At 45.0% G+C, this 12969-nt stretch overlaps 1 protein-coding gene across 2 annotated transcripts in view; it reads left to right on the top strand.

The window, feature by feature from the left end:
* GLRA1 (glycine receptor alpha 1) overlaps positions 1 to 2031 on the top strand; it is a gene marked incomplete at both ends in the record, with an annotated part of 36527 nt that extends 34496 nt beyond the window's left edge. The window contains one exon of one of the 2 annotated variants that reach the window (XM_080626888.1): positions 1741 to 2031. In XM_080626888.1, the coding sequence (XP_080483014.1) occupies positions 1741 to 2031 (291 nt within the window). Of the gene's footprint in view, positions 1 to 1716 lie in introns of both variants that reach the window. The other variant, XM_080626887.1, reaches the window with a different exon arrangement.
* Positions 2032 to 12969: the final 10938 nt, after the last annotated feature.

Here is a 12969-nt window from a genome sequence, read left to right as displayed (position 1 = left end):
TGCAGGCTTATCAGGAAACTAGGAGCTGGCTGCAAATATGCAAATGGATTAGTGCAGCTGCCAAAGAACCTAATTGCTCTGTCCTGATGTCCTCACTTGTCTGGGTATCTCTGCCTAGTTTAGGCATGACGTGCCAGGCTGAAAACAAGTGAGAAGTTGCAGTGCTCCATGCTGATGGAGGAAGCTGGGGAGAGGACCAGCCCATGCTCACATTTATTAGGTCTGTCGAAATCAAATCCTACTAGCCATTCTTCACAGCTCAGTGTGCTCAACAATGTGCCATGGTCTGGCATTAATACAAGTGAAACCAGACAAATGTGTTTCTTAGTTTCCTCAGACTCATATGTAAGCTGCTAGCTTATTGACATCATTAAGAGTCTTTTTTCCTCTCTAAAAACTAAAAATCAAATCAATGAATGTTTGTTGTCAGGTTTCAAGTGACCCTTTCTGTTTCTGAGCCACCTCTTGCCTCCTTCCCTCTGGAAGGACACGACCAGATCAGGGAAGAATTATCCAAAGGCCTGCAAAATTGTCTCAGCCAGGACTCAGAAACATGTAAGCCAGTTGGTAAATCACACAACTCACTACATTGCCGCCCTCTCCCAAAAAATACAAGAAAAAAAGGCTTGATTTTATTTGGGTTGTTTTGCTTTGCTCAGATATGCCAGCGTGCTCTCCCTTCTGCTTCTGCCCCCAGCACAGTGCCTCCATCCCATGCAGCTACCTGCTTGATATAGGGGCCATCCAGAAAAGACCCTGCAAAGGAGAGCAAAAGGGGCAGCAGGGAACGTTGGGCAGGCAGGTTACAACGAAGGGAGCCAGTAGGTCAGTGCTGAGGGCCTTCTCAGCAGTTCATTAGTGCCATTGGTCTAACAATTAGCCTTGGTGACGTGTAGTCAAGAGCCTTGGGTTGCTGATCCTGCCTATGCAACTCATTGGTTGTGTTACTTTGGCCAAACTCTGTTTTCCCTGTGATTACATTCCCATGTTCAGTAAAATAGGGCTAAAATCATTCTGAGAAGCCCGTAAGGCCTCCACCAAAACAGCAATATCATTTGCCATCAGACTGGAAAGCAAATTACTTTTTTCTCTAAAACTGGAATTAGCACAAGCAGCCACATCTTACCATTGACTTTCTGAAGGGCACTTCGGGTCCTTACCTAAAAGATGGCTTGTGGGGAGGTACTGTGGGGTTTGAGGTGTCCCATGGCTGCAAGGGCTGATGGCACACTGCCTGCAGAGGTCTTTTCCTGGACAGGTCTTGTAGCCTGCGCAATCCATGTAACTCTGTAGGGAAGTCTCATGCTGCAGCTTCAACTATGGGAGTTACATGGAGCCCACTCCTTCTGGGCAAGCTGGTACAGCACAGGCAAAGCAAAGAAGGTGTTGACAGGAGCAGGGGTGGGGGGGAAAAGGCAGAAGCAAAACAGGGGATGCAATTAGAAAAATAAAAGCAGTACCGTAAACCCTTCCAGTATGTCAAAGACTGGGGTGGAAGTCAGTGCTGTTCTTCATGGGGTGCTTGAATCCCCTGATTTGCATCTGTGCGTAACACAGCTGGCACCCCTCTATAAGGCTGATCTCCCAAGAGCAGAGGGTTTGGCCAAGGGTGCTGAGGTTGGGGCATGAGGGAGGCATCTTTCACTTGCAGAGCAGGAAGCTGTCAGTGGAGAGCCTTATAGCGAGGGTGCACTGTCTATATCTCATTTTAAGTAGAGTCCCATGCTGAATCTGTTTCAGGAAGACGAAGCTGGCGAAGGCAGGTTCAACTTCACTGCCTACGGCATGGGACCAGCTTGCCTACAAGCCAAGGACGGCATCTCCGTCAAGGGTGCCAACAACAACAACACAGCCAACCCAGTTCCCCCGCCGTCCCGCTCCCCCGAGGAGATGCGGAAGCTCTTCATTCAGCGAGCCAAGAAGATTGACAAGATCTCCCGCATCGCCTTCCCCATGGCATTCCTCATCTTCAACATTTTCTACTGGATCATCTACAAGATCGTCCGCAGAGAGGATGTGCACAACCAGTGAGGGAAGGGGAGCAGCTGGGAGGGAGTGAGCAATCCTCTATATATGTGCAATAGCAATGCAGCAATGCATGAATTTAAGAATGCGGCAATATCTACTAAAACAAAAGGGGGGAGGGAGGCTGGGAGGGACTTTTAATCATGTGAACTGAGGATAACAGGCACAGGGAGGAGAAAAAAAACCAGCTCTTGATCTCGGGAGTGCAGGGTGGGGTTAGTTTTGCAGCATAGGAAGGTTTGGATTGCTCCAGCTGCAATCCAAGCAGTGTAATATATTAATATATATTCATGCTTAATTATACTGCAAAGAGAAAACAATCAAAAAAAAGATAAACAAAAAAAATCCTTTTTTTTAGCCTATTAACAGCTTAGATTCTCAAGTCACTGGAATGATTCATGACTCCATGTGCAGAAATGACTGCAATTACGCTTTATCTGACTTCTGCTATAGAAAGGCCATACCAGTCAAGCACGTGGGGAAAGAAAGCCCTAATGAAAGGAAAAAAAACCAGGAAAATCATTCTATGCTTCTCTAGGTTTTGCGCTTTGAAAACTGGAAACTTAAGAAAGAGGCTGTGGGTTGTTGTTTATTTTCTGTATTTACTTTTTTAGTCACGGGTTTGCCAATCAAACACTTTGTGACTTTTGGATAGAGGAAAGCAAATACATCACCTCTCTCATCCCCATCAGAGAGCATCCAATGGGAAACCCTGGAAAGACATCAGGGCCTTCATCAGAAATTACAGGTAGCTTCTGTCCTTTTAAATGACCTGGCAGGATTTGAGTCCCAGGAAGCAGAAATACCATTCAGAACATGAGAAATGATGACGAGAAATGATGAAGGATTTTGAAAACAGCTCTTTCTCTCTTTATGTTTTTCCAACCCCCTTTCTGCCATGTTTGCTTACAACGGGGGCTGGAAGTGATTATATTTAAAATATAAAGAAAACAGGCATATTCATGTCTTCTTGCAACAGGGCCGGGCAAGTGGCAATAGTGTCAGTAAAGGGGTGGGTGGGGGGAGGTGTGTATAGAGAGAGCAGTTCTTATTTTCAGACATTTCATAGCAGTAATTTTAATAGCAAAGCTGGGACAATGGACCCAAAACTCTATTTTTGTATCTATTTTGGTGCTGCATTTAGCTTTAACAGAGATAGGAAGATGGAGCAGCTGCTTTGCCCTCTCTGCTACCCAGCAGAGCCCTGGGGAAGGCTGGCACAGTTTGGTGGGGATAGGGAACTGGGGGAGGGAGATGGGAATGGGTGAGCAAAGGGGTTGGTTCCCCTTTGACCAAGTGGTAGCACAGGTTGGTGTTAGATTTTGGGGTGAGAGGACACCCCAAATGCCTCCAGGGTGTTATTTGGAAGCCTGGCTTGGGGCTGGCATGGGCAAGTCAAGGGCTTGATGTCCCACTTGCCTCTCCGGCACCCAGGGCGGTTCAGTCGTGTTTGCACTTTAGCAAGGGAGGTAAAAGACAGCAGGAAGGAAGAGACAATCAGTCTGCACTGAAGCACTTGGGGTCAGGTCTGGATTAGGCACTTGAAGGTGGAGAGACAAGTGGTACCCAAAGGGTGCTTCCACTTTCCCATCTCCTGCTCAGCACCAGGCCACAGCTGACCTAGGCTGTAACTTTGATGCTTGCGTTGGGAACAGACAGGCTCCTGCATCCTCCATGGCAGCTGAAACAGCTCAAAGTACAGGTCCAGTCTGGGCCAGGTCAGCAGGGTCCAAGCCTGGGACAGGAGGTGGGAGTTTGTGCTCAGCCACAGATGTCTCAAGCAGCGTAGCAAGAGGCAGCTATGGGAAAGGGTAGGAGAGCACAGGAACCTGTGAGGTCTCCTAGCACAGGGATAGTGCCAAGAGAAAAAGCCCAGGGCTTTCCTGGGCTGGGTAGAGGGCCACCCATCTCCACAGCTGCCAATTCAGCACCTTTCACCAGCACTAAATACACTTTATTTAAAGAAAAAAATAATGTAAAGAAAGTAATCAAGGATAAGAACAAAAAGTTAAAAAAATAGACAGGAAACAGAAAAACATGGTGGGCATGATGTGGACTAGGGCAAATGGCAATATTTCCTAATGCTTTGCAAAGGCCACCTAGCTTTGAGTCCCATTGCACTGCTGAGACAGGGAAAGGTCATGCGATACCAGCATGAACCAGTACATCAGCCCCTTCCCTCTACTCAGGGAGCAGAAAACCTGAGGACTGCTCCTTCCCCTGGCAGACAGCGCTTCCCCAAGCGGAGAGATCTCAAACTGAGGAGCAGAGGCGTTATCCGCTGCTAGGACAAGTTTCTGAGCCCTGGCTGTGGCCCAGGGCTGCTGCTGGCTCTGGTTTTGCTTGCTGAATTATTGAACTCTTCCTGTGCGCGACAGCCGGTCGTGCCAACGGCGCGTCCTTGTCTGAGATGAAAGGCAAATCCAGGGAATTCCCCTCCCTGCCCAGCAGCAGGGATTGGCTTGGCAGCCCATGCACCACGGCTCCTTGCTCACGCAAGGCTGGCATTTGGGAGAAAGATCCTGCTTCGATGCACAGACATTGGAGTCAGGCAATGTGGTTGTGGTCCACACGACTTTTCAGTCTCCCCAGGCTACTTGGGATAGCTCATGGGGCACAGTCAGCTGCAGGGCTGTGGGTTTGCTTCCTAATGGGAGCTGCTTTAAGGAGTTGACTGTGAATTGTTAATCCCATGCAGCATCCTCCCCCCCAGGTACATTTTGACCCTCCATCCCAAGGGCAAGATCAGAGCAAGGAGAATACATTCCCATTTCACTTCATTCTGCTCCAGGTTAGAGAAGGGCTTTGAAACTAAAGAAGAAGCCCATGTTCATCCTAGATCTACTGCTTGGAGATTTAGATAAACTCACAGTTACTGCTTCATTAGAGCTCCAGTGTCACTTCTTGGCAAGGAGTAAGGCCAGAGGAAGGCAAATCTGGGACTAGAAAACATCAGAAAGATGCTTGTGGTTCCTGGCTAGTGGAGCCCATGGGAGGTTACTATTCTTACTGAAGTAAGAATCCTTACCGCTTACCATCCTTCCTTTGCATCCAGTTCAACCCTGTCAACCACTGGTCACGTTTGATGCTCACCATAGGCTGTGTTATTTTCTCTTCATTTAAGCAGCCAGTTTCCATCCTGGCCATTTTCCAGCCCCAGGGCTGCCTGCACGGTGACAGCAAGCAGCACTCACCTCCCAACATGAAACGTGCTGGGGTCTTGGCAAGGGTCTGGTGGTGCTGAGATTGCTGTCCCACAGGTGTCCTGCCAGACAGTTCCACCACGTAGGCAAGACCTTAGACTCTCCTAGGAGCCCCTAGCAAGCCTGTGCTGTTTTCAAACGTTTTTCTCCATCTGTACTAGGCTGTGTTTAGTCTCTGTATTGCAACAGAGCTTGCTTTGATAACCTATCTCATCTTCAAAGTAGGCTGCTTTAACAGTGCCAGCAATTATATTTATTAGTAAGAACATAAAGGATTTAATATTGCAGGATAGCTTCCAGGCATATTGTGATGGAATTTAATGCGGTAATTGTTAGCTTTTGTTAAGAGCAAGACTCAGAAGCAAAACTTCTGATCAAGAGGCAGCAGTTGGTCTGGCAGCTAAGAGAGAAAATACGGTCCTAATTCACTTGGATTATTTGGAAAAACAGAGCTTTATCACATATAGTGTTATTTCCAGGTGTTGCTGGAAATATATCACTTCATGAGCAGGAATTATTTTTCCTTATATTTATATGTAACTGGGAAAAAAAAGTAGGATAAACTTATTTGTTTTTTGGTAGATGAATGTTTCCCACTAATTCTTGATTAAAGTGGTTTTCCATCTGGGATCCCAGTAGCATGGAAATCCAAGAGAGATCCTGAAGAGGGTCCAGGATAGACCAGGAAGCACACAGTCTGCTACAGACTGCAAGGCTGAGCCTTGACCCTGGCTGACCACCAGTTTGCCTTTAAATACTAAAGGCAGGGTCATTGGCTTCACAGGCCTGGTAGTGCTCTCATTCCTGTCCTAGAGGATGGGGACTGGGGAACTCTGTTCCTTAAAGCATCGAACAATTCCAGATACTGAATATTCTCTTGTCCTGCAAACAGGAAACTTCTTGCTTTGGTTGTTGTTTTCCCCAGGTTTTTCCAGAAGGTTTTTTTTCTTCTGTCTCTTCTGAAGATCTTTAATTTTAAGGCAAATTTAAGACAATTCAAATCACATTGTTGGTTGTCCTTTATCTCGACTGTAATTTGATGAACTTGTTTGGTTTCCTAATACTGGTGGAAAAAAGGATAGAAGTACTTAGAATATATATTTTTTAAAAAGAAAGGAACATATGAAGGGAGCAAAGACTTATAAATGGTGCCATATTTTTCCACAGATTTTATACAATCATATTTTTGTACTGTACTACCAGTCCTTAATAAAATATAGTTCTTATCCCTGTGCCAAAGACAGACAATCTCTTTCAATACTCCATTCCTTACTGCAAAACCTTGCTACAGGCAGCAATGAATAAAGTAATATGGATCTCTTCTCCTTCAAAACCCAACCCTACCCGTGCAGACGGAGGTCTGCCTGCCCACAGACATTGTGCATCTCCTGTCTGGGTACCTGTGAGCTGCACGTCCTGCCTTGCTGGAGCATCCCACAGGCTCAGTTCAGCAAAAGAAGTATCTGACCCCTTCCCTGTTAGGAAGCACCTGGTGCTCTCCTGTCTTGCTCCCAGTAAGGGGTATCTTGTGCTGCTCCTGTTTCGATAGATTTCCATCACTTGTACAGAGACAGTATATTATCTAAGTAGAAAATTGAGATCATTCTTCAGGGTGCTAGGATGAGCACCAAAGCAGAAGCTAATATTAATTAGTTTTAGCATCTTTAAAATTACTCAAGGTCCTTTTAGGTCTTCTCATCACTTTATCTCCTCCTTAATTATTTCTTAATGGCAGTTGTTCATCTCTTACTCAAATGAATTTGCATAAGTCTCTTCCTTCATTGAAGTACACTGCATTTTTCTGCATTTGTCTCCTTTCACATCTGAACTTCCATTTCTATAGGGCTAAGTGCCTCTGCTCTGCAGTCTTTGAAGGGCCTGGTAGAGACAAGCGTCTTGGGAAACACAGGGCAAAATACATAAAGGGCAGAGTAACAGAGATCCCAGGGAAGTGCTTTCATGGCAAAGCATGCATGAAGAGAACTGGGGAATGCAAGGGTGTACACAAGGTCTTTTTTGACTTTTGTGCAAAAGCAAGGCAGCATAAGTCAGAAAGAAGGCAGACATTTTGGCTATTATCCTTGAAGGGCTCCATGTTTTTCAGTGATCCAGATATATAACAGTTGTTTGTTGGAAATCAGGTTCTTCTATTCCCAGTCTCCTTCTAGTACGGTGTGCAGTAGAGGGCCCCAGAAGAAATAATCTGTTGTGAAGTAGGAACCATGTAAGGAGCTGTTGCATGTTTTGCACAGGGCACGTGCTCAGAGTTACTCCACCTATAGCTGATGGGGAGATGCTGGTTCTTGCACTAGGTGAGTCATTCTCCTCTGAGAACCACTGCATGAGCAGCCCTGGGGTGATGTCCTCAGGTGATCCCACACTGCGGAAGAGCACAGCCCAGACTAGTAACACTGGAGTTAGCTTAGGAATAGGAAGCACAGGCTGAGCTAAGGAACCACTGAACTCCCATGCACAGGAAGAGCAGACCAAACAAACCTTTTCATTGCAGCTTTCCAGGTTCATCCCTAGCTTCACTCACCCTATCATGTTGTCCCAGCATCATGCTGCTAGCAAAGGACCAAAGCTTCTGGTACTGTAACATAGTAAAGGGTACAAACCCCATGGCAATCTATAAAGAGAGGGATGACTTCAGCACCTAGCAGAGGAAGTCAGTGGTTATATTATCAAATGAGGATCCTGGCAGAGAAGGAAAAGCAATAGGAGAGGTTTGCTAGCATGCCACATCACTGTGTTCCCATGGCATCCAGGGCAGACAGTGCTAACAGGTATGATGCAAGAGTCAAAGCTGGCAGCAGGAATTAAGAGATTGTATCAAGTAATTGTGACCATTAAGTCTAGCAAACCTAAGTTACAGTCCTCATGCACTTTACTGTCAAGCTTCTGAGTGGAAATGGTAAGGGAATCTTAGGTTTGTGATATTCCTGCTCCTGGGTTAGAGATGGGTTAGCCAGGGTTTGATCCAGGCCACGTACAGGAATAGTATATGGACCAGGAAAAGATCCAGCACAAGGGGATGTTGCCACTTAAGGGGAAGGCAGGGACAGCTTCATGTTGGCTTAATCTTATCTGCACCCAAAGCATCACTGCTAGGGCATGCAGGCTGTGCTTGGTGATGCCACTGCTCCTAACAACAGTAAAAAGCCAACAACAAAAAGCACAAGGGAGAGGGACCTCAGCAGCTTCCCAACTAGTTCTCAGCCAGAAGAGAGAATACAAAACCCTATTACCTGTTCCCAGCCTGAGGTTCAAGTATGCTGGCACTTCCAGTATAGTCATCCGTCTTTGCCTGGGCATAGGATAATACCACCATAAATAAGCCATCAGCCTGGCTTGAAATTAGCTTTTATTTATAGATTTGCCACTTTAATTGGTAAGTAGCTTAAGCCAAACAAGGACTCCCTATGTCACCTACCCAGGGAATATGGCTGAGCCTGGCAGGGGCACAAGGTACCATCATTAACTATGTGCACTGACTTAGAGCTACAAGTGTGTCATTGCTATGCAGGTGAGTCAAGCTTGGTACAAGCAGGGACAGGCAGAGCTGGCCTGGAGCTGTCAGGCCTGAGGAGCACAGAGCTCTCAAGTAGCTTTCAGTGCATGAATCAAGATTTAGGCTGCAGCCAGCTGGCCTGAGTTTAGCACACCACAGAATTTGGGCACTAAATTACAGTGCCAAGTTCCAGCCTGAATCAACCTTACAGTGAAGACACACTCAGTCACAATTATAGTGGAGGCTTGATAGTAGTGTTGCTTAAATCAGCATTGTCATAGCCCTGTGTAGATCAACAGGCCCTTACTTCCAACTGCAGCAGGATTGGGGCTTAGGCTTCAGTGTTTCTTGCTTGCCACCTAATCCCCAAGCACTGACCTTTATTGAACTAAAACTATGCAATATTGAAGAGATTGTGCCAGGGGGGTGCCTCAGTCACCTCTCCTGGATGTCCACTTGCACATTTCTAAAGGTGTCCCTCATCACAGTTCTTGTGACAGGGTAAAGAACCAACACATGAGCCCCTGAGGTGCAGGAATGAGAGCGGATCAAGACTAGTGTAAGGTACAGAGCAGTGTAGTACTTACTCCTCACTGCAGCAAGTGCAGTCACACTTCAATGTGCTCAATGTGCACACAAGCAGCATTAAAGCTGCAATCCCAGTTCATGTGGTCCTCCTGGGAGTTAAGGTTTTAAACACTGCTGCTTGTTCTTTGAGGGGTTGGAAAAACAAGTCACAAAGCTTGACTTGTCCCATGGAGGAAAAGATAGAGTACAGCATGGGCAGTGTCACCTCTAACAAAGCTAAATAAACCAGAAAATAAAGACAGGAAGTGGAGAAGCAGCAGCACTGCAACATCAGAATAGTGCTGGAACACATCTCGCTGATCAGCTGCAGCAGCTAAGTTGAGGGACACCCGCACGTCCTTCACAGGCATAAATATAACGAACAGCCTCTACTTGCTATGGCAAGTGTCATTGTCCCACTTTTTAATCAGGAAAAAAACACCACCAAAAGAAAACCCAACCAGAAAACTAACCACTAGTGAGTTATATCCTGTTATATCCACGATTGTTATATCCTCTCATCACTGTATTAAGTAACCATGGCCAGTGCTAGGGGTCACAGCAGTAGAGCTCAGCTCTACAAGAAACACTCAGCTAGAGGCTGACCCAATAAACTCTTAGCAGAAGGGAGCATAACAAGCATAAATAGCTTAACAAGGATTTTGAAACACTCTGCTCTGCCCTTACCTACCACAGAACTTGTACTGTTTTCTTTCTGTCCCTCTCTTCCCAGACATATTTATGTTTCTGTCCAAAACACTTCTATTCTTTCACTTAGATCAAAAACAAGAAGGGAGAATCAGGATGGACCAAGCTGACAAATGCCTAAGTTAACCTGCTCAAAGTGGAGAACTGTAAAAGCAGCACCTCCTGCAAAGGTTGATGATCCTTTTACAGTGCTCCAGCACTGAGCAGGGTTACTAAACTGGACAGGGCGGTTGAAAGACACATGCATCTCAAAGATACGGTTGATACATCCCTCCTTAAATCAGGTCAAGACAGCAGGTTAATTTGGGGGATCTGTCAGCTGCAGGAGTATCCAAAATGGAGTATTTGTGAAATAAACACTAAGGTCCAAACAGTGATGTTATGCGAGAATGAGAGACAGGTTTGTGATCCAGCTTCCACTTGCTGGGAAGAGTGACCTGTTGTGCTTGAACTCTGCCTTTGAGCTCCATCTTGCTGCTCACTGCAACATCAAAGCATCTCACCATATAGTCAGCACTGTGCTCCCTGCAATGACTGATGCAGCAGGCCAGGAGACAAGCTGACTCCAGAGGCATGGGAGGTGACAGACATTAAGGCACAAAGGCCAAGTGACTCACCACATGTATGTGGAACCGAGTATCTTGAAAGAATGCATCACTTGGAGCATCTCAAGCCTGCTGTGAAATGGAATTCATACACAAAAAGATAAGTTTTATGTGGTTCCAGACTCCGGCCATGACACACTGACAGCACAGATCATGGCCAGAGCTCACCTCTTCTTTCATGGACTTACCGAGCTGCAGTAAAGAGATGACTGTTCCAAAAGAGCTGAAATAGACAGCAACTGTGCTAAAAGCCATTCATGCACACATAGAGTAGAACTTCAGTGAATTAAGAGACCTAGAGAGATGTAAAGATGAAGCAACACATTAAAGACTTCACCTGAAAATGGCCTGACAGGCAAAGGTCACTGCATTCCATTGCAGTTTTCCATCCCTGCAGCATTGGTGAACACCACTCTGGAAGCAGCCGTTGAATCCTGAAGATGCACAAGCCTGTCCAAGCAGCTGTTTGTAACCACCAAACACCAAGATCAAACAACAGCCATAAGCAGGCTAACATCATTGTGGACTGTGACATTGTGTGGACTGCGTTGTCTACTTACATCCTACCATGGTGTACAGCTTATCATGCTTATTATATTAAAACTGAGATGAGGAGTAATGAAAAACTTACACTTAAATGGTATAAAAAAGGAGGGGAGGATCCAGGAATTTCTCCCTTCCAATAAACGCACACCCATTTACATCGTTTTGTAAATGAATTTGTCTTTAGAAGAAAAATAAAGATACTTAAGCTATTTCTCTTCAGGACAGCCATTGCACATTTGGTTTTACTTTGGAGGGGAGATATAACACATACACACACAAATCAGGACTATTTTCTAGTTGAAAACATACAAAACAAATAGAAGTGGGAACAGTTCAGCACCTAGAGTGTTTTCCTTATGTCCTTGATAAGCATTGTCTCTGTTTCCCAGAAGCATCCACCTCACTGGTCAAACTCCCCAAAATCTGGTTTCTAGGAAGAATACCTCCCCAAAAACTTTGAAAAAAGCCTATTAAGTAGTGTCTTTGTTTTATCCTATTTTCTGTCTCTCCCATCTGTAAGCCATTTGAATGAAAAAAATCTTTGTCTTCAAAGCTCTACTTAAAGCTCATTTGTTCCAAAACACAACAGCGCCTTGATGCTGTTTGTATCGGGGACAGCCAAGGGCTCTGACAAACGAGCTGGGCTGGGTTTAGCAGACACAGTATGAGATGTTACAGGCTACCCCATCCCTCTATCAAGCAGTCACTGTTCCCCCAGAGAGGTCAATACCTGGCACCCTACACTCTATAGGGTAGCTCAGGGTAAAAATGTGGGGTTTGCCAACAGATGGATCCTCCTGCAGAGGATTATACCCTCCTGACATACCCATCCAGAGCCCATTATCACTATTCTTCTGTAAATACTAAATCCAGATTTGAATTGCTTTCTCATACTGTTTGTGTGCTTGTTAAAAACACATCTGGATACAGATACCTCTCAAGCTTGTTCATGATCAGGACAGGATTGGCAACAAAGAGCATTTTCCTTCTTCAATCTTATTGAGACCTCAGAAGGAAGCAGCAGCATTGAAACTGCCCCAGGCTGACCAACTCTCTAAAGCATAGGAAAAAGCTGCTGTTAAGGGGACAAAACTCACCTCCCTTTAGCTTCAAATTAGCTTCTTTAAAATAGGCACTGAAATAGTTCCTATTCAGCTGGTTTAGTTTTCTGCCTTACAGACGGGTGTCAAAATATCAGCATCTCTCAGAAAATAATTGGAAAAGTATTCACAGTATAAGAATTAATCACTGGAGTTAAGAATAGAGTGGGCATCTCAAGTACTCTCAGAGTACCTCTACTGGTTCATTAACACAAGTCTGAAAAAATAATGTGAAAAGTCAATGTTTATTAATTTTCATACTTCTTTCCCCTAAAGAACAGAAGAGAGACTAGAGAAAGGACATGAAGTGTACCCATGCTTAAACTTCAGATGTAAAAACCCTTCAAAGAGAACAAACTAGCTTAATCATGAAGTGTTTATGTATATTCTCACTACTCCCCTTCAAAAGGGATCTCCCTGTCTTTTCTATATGGATTTCTAATATATACACATACAAAGTCGGTATGGCCTCACACTCCATTGAAGGATATTTTGCTGCATTGGCTAGAGTGCAAAGCAACTGCTTCCTTAAAAGCAGCATTTTTACATCATGGTGAAACAAACCTGTAACTTCCACACTTTGCATGACCACACAACCAGTGGCAGATTATTTTTCTGTCTTGTAAAAAATTTTAAAGGAAAAGTTTATTTCAGCAATTTGAAGATGGAATGTAAAGTTTCTGCTGTTATATGTACATAAAATC

This window comes from Psittacula echo, assembly GCF_963264785.1.
Source record: "Psittacula echo genome assembly, chromosome: 11".
In the NCBI taxonomy this organism is placed as follows: Eukaryota; Metazoa; Chordata; class Aves; order Psittaciformes; family Psittacidae; genus Psittacula; species Psittacula echo.
This window is presented reverse-complemented; position numbering and strand designations above follow the sequence as displayed.